This window comes from Hyperolius riggenbachi, chromosome 3, assembly GCF_040937935.1.
Source record: "Hyperolius riggenbachi isolate aHypRig1 chromosome 3, aHypRig1.pri, whole genome shotgun sequence".
Classification (NCBI taxonomy): domain Eukaryota; kingdom Metazoa; phylum Chordata; class Amphibia; order Anura; family Hyperoliidae; genus Hyperolius; species Hyperolius riggenbachi.
This window is the reverse complement of record NC_090648.1, coordinates 433578027-433595021: the sequence shown is the minus strand read 5'-3', so window position 1 is coordinate 433595021 and position 16995 is coordinate 433578027. Positions and strand designations below refer to the sequence as shown.

General features: G+C 42.4%; 1 protein-coding gene across 1 annotated transcript in view; it reads left to right on the top strand.

Annotated features, from left to right (window-relative positions):
• Positions 1-16995, top strand: part of LOC137561643 (embryonic protein UVS.2-like) — a 56191-nt gene that overhangs the window by 12390 nt on the left and 26806 nt on the right. Inside the window, exons 5-9 of the mRNA XM_068272955.1 lie at positions 3227-3358; positions 7693-7810; positions 11206-11381; positions 13995-14076; positions 14172-14299. Coding sequence (XP_068129056.1) covers positions 3227-3358; positions 7693-7810; positions 11206-11381; positions 13995-14076; positions 14172-14299 — 636 coding nt within the window. The remainder of the gene's footprint in view (positions 1-3226; positions 3359-7692; positions 7811-11205; positions 11382-13994; positions 14077-14171; positions 14300-16995) is intronic.

The window sequence follows — 16995 nt, the reverse complement described above, 5'->3', positions numbered from 1 at the left end:
GAAAGTCTTTTTGAAATATTTTTCCTCTTGTTCCCACGGTTATTCATTCCAAAAACATACGGATAAGTTAATTGGCTCCCCCTAAAATTGGCCCTAGACTACAGTACTTACACTACATAATATATACATATGGCAATGGTAGGGATTAGATTGTGAGCTCCTTTGAGGGACAGTTAGTGACAAGACAATATATATATATATATATACACTGTACAGCGCTGCGCAATATGTCGGCGCTATATAAATACTAAAATAATAATAATATTCTTAACATATTTGGCAAATTTGGTGTGTCTATCATGTAAGGAGGCTTTGCTATTAACCGTCGGCGAGTTTTCTGGTGATAATCACGGATATTTTTCCCGTGATCGGGACCATGATCACAGGCCGAATACTTGGAATAACGGCTGAATTTGTGATTGACTGCGGTGATCGATTCCCAATCACAGATTCGGATCACGAAGTCGGAGAGTGAAAAAATGCTTGTGCATCAGGGCTATGCCGTGATCACAGATTGTATCTGAGCAACACTGATTAGAACAGGATTCTTAACCTTGCACCCTCCTATTTTTATTGTATTTGTAAAGCAGAAGTGGTGATCATGTGACCATTCTGACTAAATCCTCCAGACCCCGGAGCTGTGGAGAACAGAACTAAATAAAAGCTCCCTTCTAACCAGTTATCTAGAGGTTACAGTGACCTGAGCGCTGAATATTTAGGTTCATAAAGGTGCATGGCATTGGGGGGAAAGTTGGACTGAGCATCATTACTTATCTAGACTACAGGGTGCTTCTCCTCTGGCTCCCATCCATGAACTACAGCTGCCAGCACGCATTGCGGTGTATGTGGGCGCATGACACCGCCGTAGGTTAGTAATGATGCCCCTTCCAATGGCACACACCATTACAGACATAGAAATAGACGGTGATTCACATAAGAAGGATAGAAATAAGGTAAAATCTGGAGAGGTTAAGCACCGATAAAAGAAAATAATTTGCTACTGCTAATTGTGTTAGAAGTTTAAAATTACAAAAAAAAACAACATTTTTTCAATTGCTTGTTTTGTGGTGTCCTCCAGCTTTCAACCTTGATTAAAAGTCTGCTTACTCCCATGTCTTCAAGCTTGAGTCCAATCCCAGTGTAGTTCTCTCTCAGTGTAAAGGTGCCCACACAACATATAATAAAAAAGATATTATTCTAAGGCAATACGATAACAAATATTTGGTTGTACAAAAAAAAATAAAAAATAATCACATTTTCCATTTTTATCAATAGTCAATCAAAGGTGTGGATGATTGTAGGATATATGTTACGATGGTGTAGGATGGATTGTCAGTTTCTTGATTACTACGCCTGCGCAGTACGCTCCGCGCAGGACGCTCTGGTCCACGTGGCGGTGATTAACAGTACAGGCCGACCTCCAGGCACCGGGAGGCAGTGGCGGCGAACGGCTCACGGCAGAGCTGCAGCGAGGGACAGGGGCTGGAGGAAGCCCTGGGTAAGTAGCACTTATTTTCATTCTAGATGCCTGATAACTCCTTTAGGATGATTAGCCTCCCCCACCCAGTCTGGCTTGTATCCTAGCCATGCCCTTATTAACAGAAGTTGTGATGAAGTTTACCTACTTTCTATCCTAACAAGAATGCAATATGTAAATTTCCCTCCAACAGATCCATAACATTGGTAAAGTCCAAAATAGTTTGTTAGCCTTTTCCGATGGATCTAAAGCTAGAACAAAAGTTTTGGATGGAGTTGTACTATAATGGTTGTATAAGGATCAGTATCATCAGTAAGATGTAGTGGAGCTGCAACCGAGCAGTTTTGATTTCTCTGCCTGCATTTGCTTGCTCGGTTTTGATTGTATTTGCAATGAGTCTCATTGCTATCTGCAATCACAGGATGTTGTCATGAATCCATCTAAGGCTTACTGCAGTTGAACTGCAGTCAGACAGCTGTGGATTTCTTGCATGCATGTGGTTGCATAATCTGGCATGCATTTGTAATGAAAGTCCTTCCATTCACAGGCAGCAGCTTGCAGCTTTCAGTCAGGCTAACACAGGATTGCATGATTACCATTCAGCTGGGAATTTGCATGTCTGCTCTCATTGGCTGATGTCCATAGAAAAGCCTGCCTCTCCTCTCAGACCTCGCCCGACATAGCGTATAGCTTAGCCATAGTTGTTTGCTGGGTTCCTGGTGTGAAAGTTGTATTGTAGTATTGTATTGCATTTTGTTGCCTTGCCTGCCTGGACGTTCACTGCACCTGCGTGGATACAGTAAAGTCTTTACCCATCCTGATAGTTTGGAGACTGCCTTCACCATGTTGGTGACTGTTAGTATTCCTGCTTGCTCTATTACTGTGGACGTGACTGTAGCAGTGGTTGCTATTAGTTACGCTCCTACCTGTTTGTTTTGTCCTTGTCAGTGTGGATGTTTGCTATCGCTGGCAAGCATTCTGTCTGTCTCTCTGTTGTCTGTCTTTGTTACTCAGTGTGTTGGACATCAGAGAGTCAGGGCTGTGGTTGCCCTGAGAAACCAATGTATCTTGTTTGCTAATAAGCATTCTGTCTGTCTGTCTGCTGTCTGTCTTATGTGCTGGACATCAGAAGCTTAGGGCTGTGGTCGTCCTGAGCAACCATTGTGTCTTGTTTATTTGTGGCGGTTATCGGAAGCTCAGAGCTGTGGTTGCTCTGAGCAATCTTGCTCCTTTGTTTATAGCTCCTGGTGTGATCTGTGCAACTTCCTCCACAAGAGCATTCCGCTCTACTACCTAATATCAACCAGCTGCATAGTCTTGTTTGCTCTGGTGGTACTCTGGCTTTCTCGGCCTCAGCCACAATATCTTGCACCTACAAGGCCTGGGTGTAACTGAAGTCGGGCAGGTGTTATTTTCTCACCTCCCGTTCAAGCCGGGACGCGCCACATAGGGCGAAGAAGGTTGGGATAGATTGGGGTATAGCGGTTGAAAGAAAGCAGGAGTTCTGCCAGGCATTACAGGTTGCCATGTTACTGGAGTGTGATTCAGCATTCCTCCTCTCCCGTAGAGTCAGAGGAAGGATGGGAAGTCTCAGAAACTGGGGAAGTCACATGACCACCACTTCTCTCATAATAAGAACAAATAAGAATAGTGTATTTTGTATGATATGATCAGCTGACATTGATCAGCCACACTCAGCTATTTTCCTTGTATTGGACTAATTACTTTTCTTTGTAATGTTATATTTAGACCAAACTTTGTTGACGCACGGAGGTGACATGCTGGTGCCACCTGGACGTAGTGCCTTCCGTTATGCAATCAAATGGCCTAGTGCTGCCGATGGGACTGTGCCTGTTCCCTACGCCCTAGACCCAGCTTACAGTGAGTAATTGCCTCTTCCTCATCTTATAATAACATCTTCATTGCTTGGTGGCAACACAGCTGAATAATATACATCTGTAATATACTTCATGGAAACTTTGCCTAAGTAAAATGAGTTCTATTAACCCAGCTCCTTGTTGTGGACAGTTTAGCCCTTGACATGAGGGGGAGGACAGAGACACTTTGGCCTGGACTGGTGATGGAAGTGGTGAAAAGGGATGTGTTCACAATCACCACGGTTTTGGTGGCTAGGTCTGAGCTGAGCTTCATGGCTCCCACTATTGAGTACCTTTTTCTCTACAAATACCACTAGATTTCTGGACCACTGAAGCTTTTATTGTATCTGGATGTTCCAAGCGGTTCTTTTTGATAAATATATAAATATTATCTGACTGTGGCGCACATTAGATATCAGTGTGCTTTAAGTTAAGTAGAAGAACTAATACTTCAACTGGTAATCTTCTTTTATATTTTCATGCAAAGTTCCTGGATATAGCTTGGTTTTATACCATGAATAATGCAAAGACCTGCATGCAACATGCATTGGCTCTCAGAAAGTAATCAGTGTCTCTCTTATAATGGCAAGAAGTTTTAAATCAGGATGATACCATTTATTGGCTAACTACAAATAAATAAGAATAAACAAGCTTTCGGCCTTGCAGCCTTCATCAAGTTTACATCCTGTTAGTTTGCAAGCTGGTGGTACAGACAGCTTATATACATGCAACATCAAAAGGGAAAACAGATATTTTTTTCAAGCATAAATATGTCATTAAGATGCCTTAATACAAACAGACCATCTAAATGGGGTAAGATAAGGCTCCTTGTTTACTCCATTGCTCACAGACCTGGTATTTAGGATTGACCCAGAGGTATCATAAATTCTTAGTTCACAAGTTCAGCTAGAGTGGCTGAGACAGTTCATATTTCATCAATCTCATACCAATATAGAAAGTTGTTGTCCTTATTCAAACCCTTCTGCACAGCTTTGAACCAATTTATAAATTTTGTTTCTGCTATTAATCGGTCATTTGACGTTTTGAAGCCGCCCTTCAGGGCAGTGACACGAAGATCATCCATGCTGTGTCTGTTGGACTGAAAGTGTGTAGCAACTGGGAGTCCAGATTTGGTATCATTAATAGTGTGCCTGTGTCCATTCATACGTGTGCGCAGTGTTTGTCCAGTTTCTCCCACGTACATAACATTGGGGCATTTAGCACACATGATCAGATATACCAGATTGGTGGACCCACAGGAAAATTTACCTTGTACTCTGTACGCCTGTTGTGAACCTAGTATCGTTACCCTGTCAGTGGAGTAAATGTGTCTGCAGGTCCCACATATTTTTTGTCGGCAGGGTGATGTTCCGTTTTGTTGAGGCCTATTCAAAGAGCTCCTGACAATCATCTGTTTTAGATTGTGTGGTTGCCGATATGACAAGAGTGGAGGTTTAGGGAATATCGTTCTCAGTCTGTGATCCTTGTGTAAAATGGGATGAAATTCCTTAGCAATCCTCCTTAAGGTTTCCAGGTGTGGGTTGTAGGTGACAACCAAAGGGACACGTTCCTCTTTCTGGTTTTGCTTATATTTCAGGAGTTCAGTCCTGGGGATGTTGCTGGCTTTCCTGATTTGGGCCTCAGCCATGGGAGGACTGTAACCTTGTTTAATGAAAGTGTTCTTAAGGTGATCCAGGTGCTTGTCTCTGTCCATCCTGTCAGAACAAATCCGGTTGTACCTTATAGCTTAGCTGTAAATTATAGAGTTCTTAATGTGCTTGGGATGAAAACTGTCATATCGTAGGTATGTGGGACGGTCTGTAGGTTTGCGATACACAAAGGTTTGTATGTTGTTACCCCTGATGTATATGGTGGTGTCCAGAAAGTTATTCTCTGTGTGAGAGTAGGTAAGTTTCAATTTGATTGTAGGATGGAAGGCATTGAAGTTTCTGTGGAACTGGAGAAGATCATCCTCACTTGCGGACCAGATGATTAAAATATCATCAATGAAGCGGAAGTAGGCCAAGGGTTTTATGCCACATGCATTGAGGTATTCCTCTTCGATTTTGGCCATGAATAGATTTGCATACTGTGGAGCGAATCGAGAACCCATTGCCACGCCCATCTGCTGTAAATAGAGGTCCTGTCCAAAAGTGAAATAATTATGAGTGAGAATGAATTTGATCAGTCACATACCTAAGATATGACAGTTTTCATCCCAAGCACATTAAGAACTCTATAATTTACAGCCAAGCTATAAGGTACAACCGGATTTGTTCTGACAGGATGGACAGAGACAAGCACCTGGATCACCTTAAGAACACTTTCATTAAACAAGGTTACAGTCCTCCCATGGCTGAGGCCCAAATCAGGAAAGCCAGCAACATCCCCAGGACTGAACTCCTGAAATATAAGCAAAACCAGAAAGAGGAACGTGTCCCTTTGGTTGTCACCTACAACTAGTGTTGGGCGAACAGTGTTCGCCACTGTTCGGGTTCTGCAGAACATCACCCTGTTCGGGTGATGTTCGAGTTCGGCCGAACACCTGATGGTGTTCGGCCTTTTAAGTTCGGGTTCGCCCCGAACTACTAATTGGCCGCCGAACAGGGCCCTGTTTGGCCGAATACTGCCCCCCTATGGGGTCGCAGGCATAAGGGGGGAGCATGCCCCGATCGCGGGGGGGGGGTCGGAAATTCCCCCCACCCCCTCCGCTAGCACTCCCCCCTCTGCCCGCTTCCCCATACAAAAGTTTCAGGAAGTACCGGTCCGGTGGTAGTGGGTGGCTGGCAGTGGGCGGCACTGTGAAGTGAGTGACTGAGGAGGAGGAGTCCGGAGAGTGACGCGTTGAGGGAGGCCGGGCAGCGGGCGGTTCAGCAGTAGTACGGTACTACTGCTGAACCGCCCGCTGCCCGGCCTCCCTCAACGCGTCACTCTCCGGACTCCTCCTCCTCAGTCACTCACTTCACAGTGCCGCCCACTGCCAGCCACCCACTACCACCGGACCGGTACTTCCTGAAACTTTTGTATGGGGAAGCGGGCAGAGGGGGGAGCGCTAGCGGAGGGGGTGGGGGGAATTTCCGACCCCCCCCCCCCCGCGATCGGGGCATGCTCCCCCCTTATGCCTGCGACCCCATAGGGCCCCCAAAAGCGGGATGTTCGGGGAGTTCGGGGTTCGGCCCGAACATGCCGAACATTGCGGCCATGTTCGACGAACTTTCCCGAAACCGAACATCCAGGTGTTCGCCCAACACTACCTACAACCCACACCTGGAAATCTTAAGGAGGATTGCTAAGGAACTTCATCCCATTTTACACAAGGATCACAGACTGAGAACGATATTCCCTAAACCTCCACTCTTGTCATATCGGCAACCACACAATCTAAAACAGATGATTGTCAGGAGCTCTTTGAATAGGCCTCAACAAAACGGAACATCACCCTGCCGACAAAAAATATGTGGGACCTGCAGACACATTTACTCCACTGACAGGGTAACGATACCAGGTTCACAACAGGAGTACAGAGTACAAGGTAAATTTTCCTGTGGGTCCACCAATCTGGTATATCTGATCATGTGTGCTAAATGCCCCAATGTTATGTACGTGGGAGAAACTGGACAAACACTGCGCAAACATATGAATGGACACAGGCACACTATTAATGATACCGAATCTGGACTCCCAGTTGCTACACACTTTCGGTCCAACGGACACAGCATGGATGATCTTCGTGTCACTGCCCTGAAGGGCGGCTTCAAAACGTCAAATGACCGATTAATAGCAGAAACAAAATTTATAAATTGGTTCAAAGCTGTGCAGAAGGGTTTGAATAAGGACAACAACTTTCTATATTGGTATGAGATTGATGATATATGAACTGTCTCAGCCACTCTAGCTGAACTTGTGAACTAAGAATTTATGATACCTCTGGGTCAATCCTAAATACCAGGTCTGTGAGCAATGGAGTAAACAAGGATCCTTATCTTACCCCATTTAGATGGTCTGTTTGTATTAAGGCATCTTAAGGACGTATTTATGCTTGAAAAATACATCTGTTTTCCCTTTTGATGTTGCATGTATATAAGCTGTCTGTACCACCAGCTTGCAAACTAACAGGATGTAAACCTGAAGAAGGCTGCAAGGCCGAAAGCTTGTTTATTCTTATTCATTTGTAGTTAGGCAATAAATGGTATCATCCTGATTTAAAACTTCTTGCTTTTACTGATGGCTAACACGGTACAATACCCTACTGCTACTCTTATAATGGTTGACCCCATTCACCACTGTTTATTGCAATGCAGCATGTCATCTAGTTCCCACATCCTCTATTATCCCCAGATTCCGACCAACTCAACTTGTTCAAGAGGGCCTTTGAGGAGTTCCAGACTTTGACTTGCATAAGGTTCATTCCTCGAACAACAGAGAACGACTACGTGAACATTGTGTATGGAAGCAGGTAGGTTGTTGCCCATCTCCTGAGTCATTCCCAAAGGAGAAGTTTATGTCAAGAACAGTCAGATAAAAGAGTAGAGAACATGTATATAGCATAACAACAGCAAGTGTGTTCATCATCAACATCCACTTAACTTTCAAAACCTAGGATAGATTGTGTTTGTTTAAAAAAAAAATTGCCACAGTTGCTGCACATCTGCCATTTTACTAACCTTCCAGCAACCCTACTATGTTCTGTAATGACCATGGCAAACCATGCAAGCTTTTTCAACCCAATAGCAAACATGTTAAAGTTCAGTCCAGATTTACTGAATGACTTACAGTATATTCGCTAATTTCTACTGTTATCCATCTGTAGTAAGGCTTAAAGTGGACCTGAACTCAGAACTTCCTCTGCTCTAAAAGATACACAACAGCATAATAACCTTTAAACAAAAAACATTTATTTGTCACAGTTGAAACAAATCCTAAAATAAATCTGCACAATTTCTACTTCCTGATTCATGGAAGCAGACATATTGTTTATAGCCTGTGCATTTAAATGGGCTTATCTGCCATGGCAGTCATGTGACACAGAGGATAAGCCCATTTGAAAGCACAGGCTGTAAACAATATGTCTGATTTCATGAATCAGGAAGTAGAAACTGTGCAGATTTATTTTAAGATTTATATCAGCTGTAACAAAGAAATGTTTTTTGTTTAAAGGTTATAATGCTGTTGTGTATCTTTTAGAGCAGAGAGGAGTTCTGAGTTGAGGTCCACTTTAAAGAGACACAGAAGCAAAAAAAAATTGTGATATAATTAATTGGTTGTGTAGTACGGATAATGACTAGAATATTAGAAGCAAAGAAAATATTATCATATTTTTATTTTCAGTTATATAGTGTTTTTTATAACATTGCATCATTTTCTAATATTTGCACCTAACACACTACTCAGCATTCTAAATGATTTTACAGAGCAGCCCAGTGAACTATTGACCTGTCCTCTGCAAAAGAAAGAACAAATTAGTGACTGACAGTTGAGATAACAAGCTTCAGAAGAGAGAACTCTCTGTGACTTTGAAAGTGGTGGAGCTCAATGGCTTTTTTGCATAGATAACAACTGGAGTTTCTTAACTCTTCCTGTACTGGAAATAGTATTAGACGTATGTCTCTGCACCTAATGTTTTATTTCTTAGCTGTACTACACATATAAATCATTATATCATATTTTTTTTTTCACTCCAGTGTCTCTTTAAGTCGTTTATTTCCGGATGCAGTCTGTCCTATTCTGGTGGGTTTGGAGTCACTTCCTCATTACTTTGAATTTACTAAGTGGCTTGGTGAGGCCATGCAGGTTCTGAATACATCCCAAATATGTCCCAAGCATGTTATGTTTGTGCCTTTATATTGTGTTTCGGATAGCTCTTGAATAATTGCTGTGGAACTACTGCTGAATCCAGACTCAGATGTACACTAAGTAGCCAAAAAACTAGAGATACCCTCTAATAACAAGTTTGTCCACCTTTAGCTCTGATCACAGCTGATTTTCTTTTTGGCATGGATGCAACACTATGCTGATACCAAGGCTGAGGAATGTTGGCATATGCTGACATAATGGCAGCTCTAATTTGAGTCAGATTGGATGGTGTCATTTCCATGCTGTGATGTGATCTTTCAACTTCCTTCTACAGGAAGCAGGTTTAACTCTGATTAATGTTCCTCAATCCAATTTGAGACTGATTGAGCAAGATGGAAAGGGCCCACAACAGGCATCGTTTCCTATTTTTCTGTGATACCAAAGGCACTCTTGATGGTCTCCTGTTGCTAAAGCCCATCCCTTGCAAAGTCTGTCTTGTTGTGCATTTAGATATGCACCTGCATTGAATTCAGCTATAATCTGTCATGTTCTTGCCCCTCTGTTGCTGCAGACTATGCATACTTCTCGCCTTTAACCTTTCTCAATCACCAGCCTTTTTCGACCAGAATAGTCCTTATCGCTTACGTTTTTTTCTCAAATGCAATTCTCTAAACACCCGAGATACTATTGGGTGAAAAAATCCTACATTCTGTAATTTTTGTGTAAAATTGTTGCATATTCTCTTAAATATTAGAGCTTTTGATTGGTTGCATTGATGAAAGAAGACCCTGAGGCAGGATGTGAGGCCATATCTCTCCAACTGACTAAGGCCTCGTTCACATTGGGTGTGTTCAGAAACGTATTTAAGCACATGATAAAAAATGCATGAGCTCATTTGCATTTCAGTGGGTTGCAGTGCGCTTTTTATAAACAAACCTATGCTTTACATGTGCTTAAACGCGCTTGAATACAATTTTTGTACAGCATACGTTCTGCTTTTTTGATGTAGCAGTTGTCCACTTGCTTTGCTGTGCGCTTCAAAGCACAACGCACGGAAATGCATGCAACCAGTGGTGGGCCGAAATTTTGCATCGAAATTCGCAATTGCGCATCATAATCGTAATGCAAAATTCCAGAGAAAATCATAATTCATTTCGTATGCAATAGTAGTATTTTAAAATTTTGCGTAATTTTGTGCTGACTTTAGAGGTTAATAGGAAAGCCCCCATACATGCTATTGCTACCAAAATGTTTACATATGTTAAGAAGAACAGTGGGTAGAAGTCACAAAAAGCCCTTGTAGTTTTTGAGAAACTCGATTTTAAATACGCAAAGAAAAATGGTTTTTAAACTCATCTTTCTAAGTTTAAAAACCATTTTTTACTTGTATTTTTAAAATTGAGTTTCTCAAAAACTACAAGGTCTTTTTGCAAAATTCTTTTGTTTGACTTGTACCCACCATTCTCCTTAACATATGTAGCAATTGTGGTGTCCATAGCATGTATGGGAGCTTTGCTGTTCACTGCTAAAGTCGGCAAGAAATTATGCAAAATTTCGCGAAATTTTATGCAAAATTATGACCACACAAAATCAATTGCATTTGCAAATCTTAATTACATATAAGCATAATTGCGAAAATTTACGCAAAATTTAGTGAAATCGTAATTTGTTGATTACGATCATCGCTACATGCAACACCGTGACAGTAACAAAGCGCATAGATGTGAACGTGGCACATTAGAATCAATGTAAAAAGCTGTGGAAAGCATCGGCAATGTCCCTGGTGTGATCGAGGCCTGACAGCAATAAAAGACTAATAGAATACTAGGTTCTATCTCTTCCCCGTTCTCCTGCAGAAGAGAGTTCTGGGATTCCCTTTGTGTCTGTTGTCCATCATACAGAAAGAGATGCAATGTAAATCCTGAGCTCACAGATACTGATTATCTTCACAATATAAAGATGCTTCATCTGTTATTTCAAACAAAAATAAAAAGCCATTATGCTCTGTGGCTATCCACGACTGAAATATAAACACATTGTGATTTGCTCTGTCTCCAGCTGTGTCTCCTTTATTGGAAAAATTGGTGGTGGCCAATACCTCTCGCTGGGTTCCGGCTGCATGCTCAGAGGGATTGTCCAGCATGAGCTTGACCACGCGCTGGGGTTTGTCCATGAGCACATGAGAGACGATCGGGATAACTATGTCACCGTTTTCTACCAGTATATTAACCCAGGTAACACAGATCTTTCAAGGTGTATCTTATTATCTTATAACTACTTCTTAAGCAGGAATGGCAATAACATTTGTTATGTATACATTTTATATAATGCTTCTCCTTATCAATGGGAAGATTAAAAAAAAAGGAACCAATAAGAAAGGAGGCAGAATTTCATAGGCCAGAATGACAATGTGGCCGGTTATTTACTCACTGCAATGTTCCAGGTTTGTCCATGTTAATTAAATGATCCAAGCTGATACCTGGGGGTGAAGCAATAAGTCTCATGCAAAAGCAGGAAGCACACTGTGGCAATGAATAAGACATGCCCTGGCTATAAACATATTAGAAGAGTTTGATACAAAACAATGATATAGTAAGGAATGTGTGGTGGAAAAACAGAAGAAAAACAAAACACACTATCAACATATGTGATAACAGTTCTAATAATTCATCGAGAATCTCTATTTCTTGCTAGCTACGCCTCTCATCATATGTGTCTGTATATACCCCTCTGTGTCAATGTTTACAGGTCCACCTTCATTATGTACATCCTCTTTGTTTGGCCATCATGGCATCTTAGGCCTCCCAAAATAAATGTAGCATACCACAAAATTACTGCAAACTCCCCACACCCTGCCCCTAACCGATCATCACTCTGACTCTTATACCCACCTTCCACATTTATTGCTTTAATAACCTGTACTGCTGCCACATATGGGCACCTATTTACTAGTCAATGGAAACACATGAGGACGCACACACGATATGCAGGAGATAATATTTGCAAAAGTAACACTGAATTGGGTGCTGTGTATAAATAAGAGTCTTTAAGTATATATACAAAACACACACCATGCAAGTTCAAATGCAAAAGGAAAGTATTGAAAAGATATAGGCTGACAAAATCAGTTAGAAAAACATGTATCACAATGCAACAGGGCATATATACAACTATATACAAAGCTCAGCAACAACTGTAAGTACGTGTGCATGAAAAAAGGGCCCGGGTTATTAACGAATTTGGCGCCAGGTATTAAGGAAATTTGCTAACGAGAATTATCATTGTCAAGCTTTATTAACAATAATTACTGTTGCAAAAACAAGCAAAAAATAATAACGAATAAATATTAATGTTAAATGTTGTAACGTTTTTCATCAATACTGCTTAACCCAACCCTACCCTAACACAGATCCCTCCCCTGGTGGTGCCTAAAACTAACCACTCCCCTAGTGGCGCCTAACCCTAACCATCCCCCCGGTGGTGCCTAACCCTAACCCCCCCTGGTGGTGCCTAACCCTAACCACCCCCCAGTGGTGCCTAACCCTAACCACCCCCCCCCCCCTGGTGGTACCTAACCCTAACCACGTATTGAAAAAAGGGTGTGTGCATCAAACACCAAGTGAACCCTTATATACCTGCCTTTGCAGATAAGGCCTAATTAGCTTATTCATGAGACACTGCTCAAGCAAATCTGCATTCGCTTTCGCATGCCAGGATATGCACGGTTGTGCCAAGTAACTCATCGCAAAATGTTTGCCCTGCGGGGGATTAGTTTGTGCAGCAATTAGCACTTATCCAGGATCGCCACGTGGAGGCTCCCCCAGGATCCCTTAACCACCCCCCAGTGGTGCCTAACCCTAACCTCCCCCCCACCCCCCGGTGGTGTCTAACCCTAACCACCCCCCTGGTGTTGCCTAAAACTAACCGCAGCCTAGGTGGTGCCTAACCCTAACCACTCCCCTTGGTGGCGCCTAAGCCTAACCACTCCCTCTGCAGAAACACCCCTTTACAAATATTAATGATAATACCTTTGAAAACATAAAATCTGTACTTATTAACGAAATAATATGACAAAAACTATACCGTTGTAAACTTCTAAAACAATAACCACCTCAAAAACGATAACGTCATAATGTTATTAACGAAATTTTTCGCGCCGCCCTTTTTTCATGCTTTTTTCACCGTATTAACGATTATTGCATTAAAGTCTATGGCGGCACCCTTTTTGTCCACCCTCAGCTGGCGCCCTTTTTTCCTGCTCCCGTAAGTACAACATATGGGGTAACAATGGATGTGCAAAGTACACACTTTACCGCTCTGCAAGCTGCTCTGGCTGCCTCCTTCACTTACCCCATTAAAAAAGGACATTCTGAAATGCCGCGTCTGGGTAATGCAGCTGTGTTCGTGCCTCGCTCTTGCGCCATTATATTGTCTTGTACTCTGTGCGATCCTTTGTACATTTATTGTGTTACCAGCCAGCACTCCGTGTTAAAGCTAAAGCAGTTGCTACTCTTTCTTGTTTCCCTGCATGTAATTTGCACATCTATGTTACCCCCTTTGTTGTACTTACAGTTGTTGCTGAGCTTTGTATATAGTTGTATACATTCCCTGTTGCAGTGTGATACATGTTTTTGACTGATTTTGTCAGCCTATATCTTTTCAATACATTCCTTTTGCATTTGAACTTGCGTGGTGTGCGTGTTTTGTATATATACTTAGCTACCTATCTACTAGTGTCGTGTAATAATGGAAATAAGGTGAAACAATTGTGAAACAATGAGAACAGTCATCTACACAAATTGGTGTCCATAAGAAGTGAAATCAGAATTGTGTTGTTCTTATTGCAGATTATTATGCTGCTTATAACAAAATGGACACTGATGACCAAGGCTTGGAGTATGATTATTCCTCAATAATGCATTATGACAAGTAAGTGCATTCTGCTGTGCCCATCACCAAACTACTACTGATCAGTGATGAACATCATGCAGTGACATCTTTACATGCTTTTGTGTTTTGATCAGCTCTGCCTTCGGCAACACTTCAGGCAAGCCCACCATGGTTTCCAAGCCTAACCCCAACATACCATTTGGGCAAAGAGATGGACTGAGTGTTCTGGATGTCTCTAAAATCAACCGCCGGTATAACTGCAGTAAGTATCTGTAGCTGTGGAACCTGTCAGGGTGATGTGTCTGGCTGACTCCCTGGAATAGATTGAGCTATAAAAGACTGGTATATATTACTTTTACTGTGTTGGTGAGATCCCATCGCCCCACATTCCAGTATTCTCACTACATTTACCTTATATACTCACATATAATCCTCATTTTTCGGCACCAAAATGTGCTGAAAAGTTATTCCCTCAGCTTATATGCATGTCAGTGGAGCAGAACAGATGGTGGAGCAGGTTTTGTTACTGACAGAGGAATGTAAGGATTGTGCACTAGTGATCCTGCTCTTGCCAGCTGGCTCCTTGCTGTGTCTATGGTCCCCACTACATGTGTAGTCTTGTGAAGCATGCAAACAACGTGTCAGCAGTGCAATGACCGGGGAGTCTTCCTGTGTGGCAATTGCTGTGTCTCATAACTATGATGCCATCTAGTGGAATCTTGAGACACAGCTGTATCTTCCTTGGGACACATCTGGCTAAGGGGAAGGGGGCTGACTTGTACTGGGGGCACGTCTGGCTACTGTGGAGGGGCTACACTGTGGAGGGGGCTTATATGCAAGTCAACCACTGTTTTATGGTTTCTGAGGGAAAAGTAGGTACGTCGGCTTATACGTGGGTCGGCTTATATACGAGTATATACATTACATAAGCTGCACACCAGTAATATGTATAAAATGACTGATCTGGCAGAATCTGTTACCATATTTTTTGGACCATAAGACATACTTTTTCTCACCTACAAGTGGGGGGACAAAGTCAGTGCGTCTAATGGTCCGAATACAACGATTCCACTGCTGCAATTTGTCCCCCTACACGTGCTATCCCTGCTGCACCCTCTGCCCCCACCGCAAGTGTCATCCCTGCTTCTCCCTCTGTCTCTCTGTGTCCTCTTCTGTCCCCATTGCCAGTACTTTTGAGAATACTTCCTTAAAGTGGACCCAAATTAAAAATACAAGATTTCAGAAATAAAATCTATTTTCTAAATTATAATAATAAATAGAAGCCTTTTTTAAGCTGCATGATAACAAATATAAAATATTTTACATTTATTGGAGGAACCCCTCCCTTCCTTTCATATTGCCAGCATTTTTCCGGCAAACTGGTGGAGTAGATGGTGTCTGGCAATGGAGGAATTGCTAATGGCTGCCCCCAGTATAACCCTAGCTATGAAAAGAGAAGGGTGAAAAGCATGCACTGAAATGCTCATAGGCTGGAAGGAGTGTTTATTTATCTTTGTATGTGTCAGAGTGGTGCAACTAAATATTTTTAATTAAAAAAATGTTTGGTTTGGGTCCGCTTTAAGACCCGCTGAGCTATCCATCTATTCCCTTAAGACCCTCAGAGCTGTCTTCTTAAGACCCACCAAGCTGTCCATCTGCTAATTTAAGACCCACCGAGCTGTCCCCTTAAGACCCACCAAGCCAAAGAACCAATCCTTTAAGACCCTCGGAAGCGCAGTGATTGGCCCCAATGACAGACCCATGGACCCGCCACGAGAGACCGTCAACTCCTGTCAGCATACAGAGCAACTGTGATTGGCAGCTCTCGTTCCAGCAGCTGATTGGCCAGTGTGTGTCTAGTGGATGATGATTGGAGCCGCCACATGCTGCTTCGAGCACAGTAACAGCTGGGACAGCTGTGGGGGTCTTAAGAGGATGGCTTGGTGGGTCTAGAAGGAACAGGTGGGTGGCTCGGTAGGTCTTAAAGAGGAACTCCAGTGAAAATAATGTAGTAAAAAAAAATGCTTCATCTTTTACTATAATTATGTATAAATGATTTAGTCAGTGTTTGCTCATTGTAAAATCTTTCCTCTCCCCAATTTACATTCTGACATTTATTACATGGTGACATTTTTACTGTGGGCAGGTTATGTAGCTGCTCCTAGCTGTTTTGGCTGTTAGAGACAGCTGTAAACAGCTAATTCCTGTCTGTGAACATTGTTACATTGTGGCAGTTTGCCCAGAGTACCGCGGTACTCAGAGCTTCTTGTGGGTGGGGTTTCAGCACAAAATCAGTCATACAGCGCCCCCTGATGGTCTGTTTGTGAAAATCATTATATTTCTCATGTAAAAGGGGTAAGTCAATAGTAAACACAAGAAAGGTTTGGATCAGCACCCTTCAAAATAGAGAGAAACGTGTGCCCAAGCTTATAGCATTCCACACCACTGGAGCCGTTGATTCAGTAAATCCACATGGAGCAGGCACCAGCGATGAAAGTAATTGTCTCTTTATTGATCACATCAGTTTTAAAAGCAGCAGTATAACAACGACAGACGGCTGTTTCGAGCCACCATGCTCTTTATCAAGTTGCCAAGACTGCAATACAAACAATCACCTTCCACCACTCCTTATATACCCTATCAACACCAATCAGTGGTCAGCGTTTGAATCATCCAATCACAGTGTATAAACAGCATGGAAGACCTGATGGGGAACTGTGTGATACACAAAAATTCACACCCCCTAGGCCAAACCATTCCCACTGCCTGTAAATGTAAAAGATTAAGAATAATAAAAAACCTCAACTATTAGAAATAAACGATTGTCCTATCTTCCTATCATTCCTGCTGTACATAGAGAGAACCTCCACATCGCCGTGTAGCCCAAAACCTTAAAACGCCGCTCTCGCCGTCGCCAGCCAATCAGCTGTTCCAAAAGCCAGCCAATGAAAGACCTCC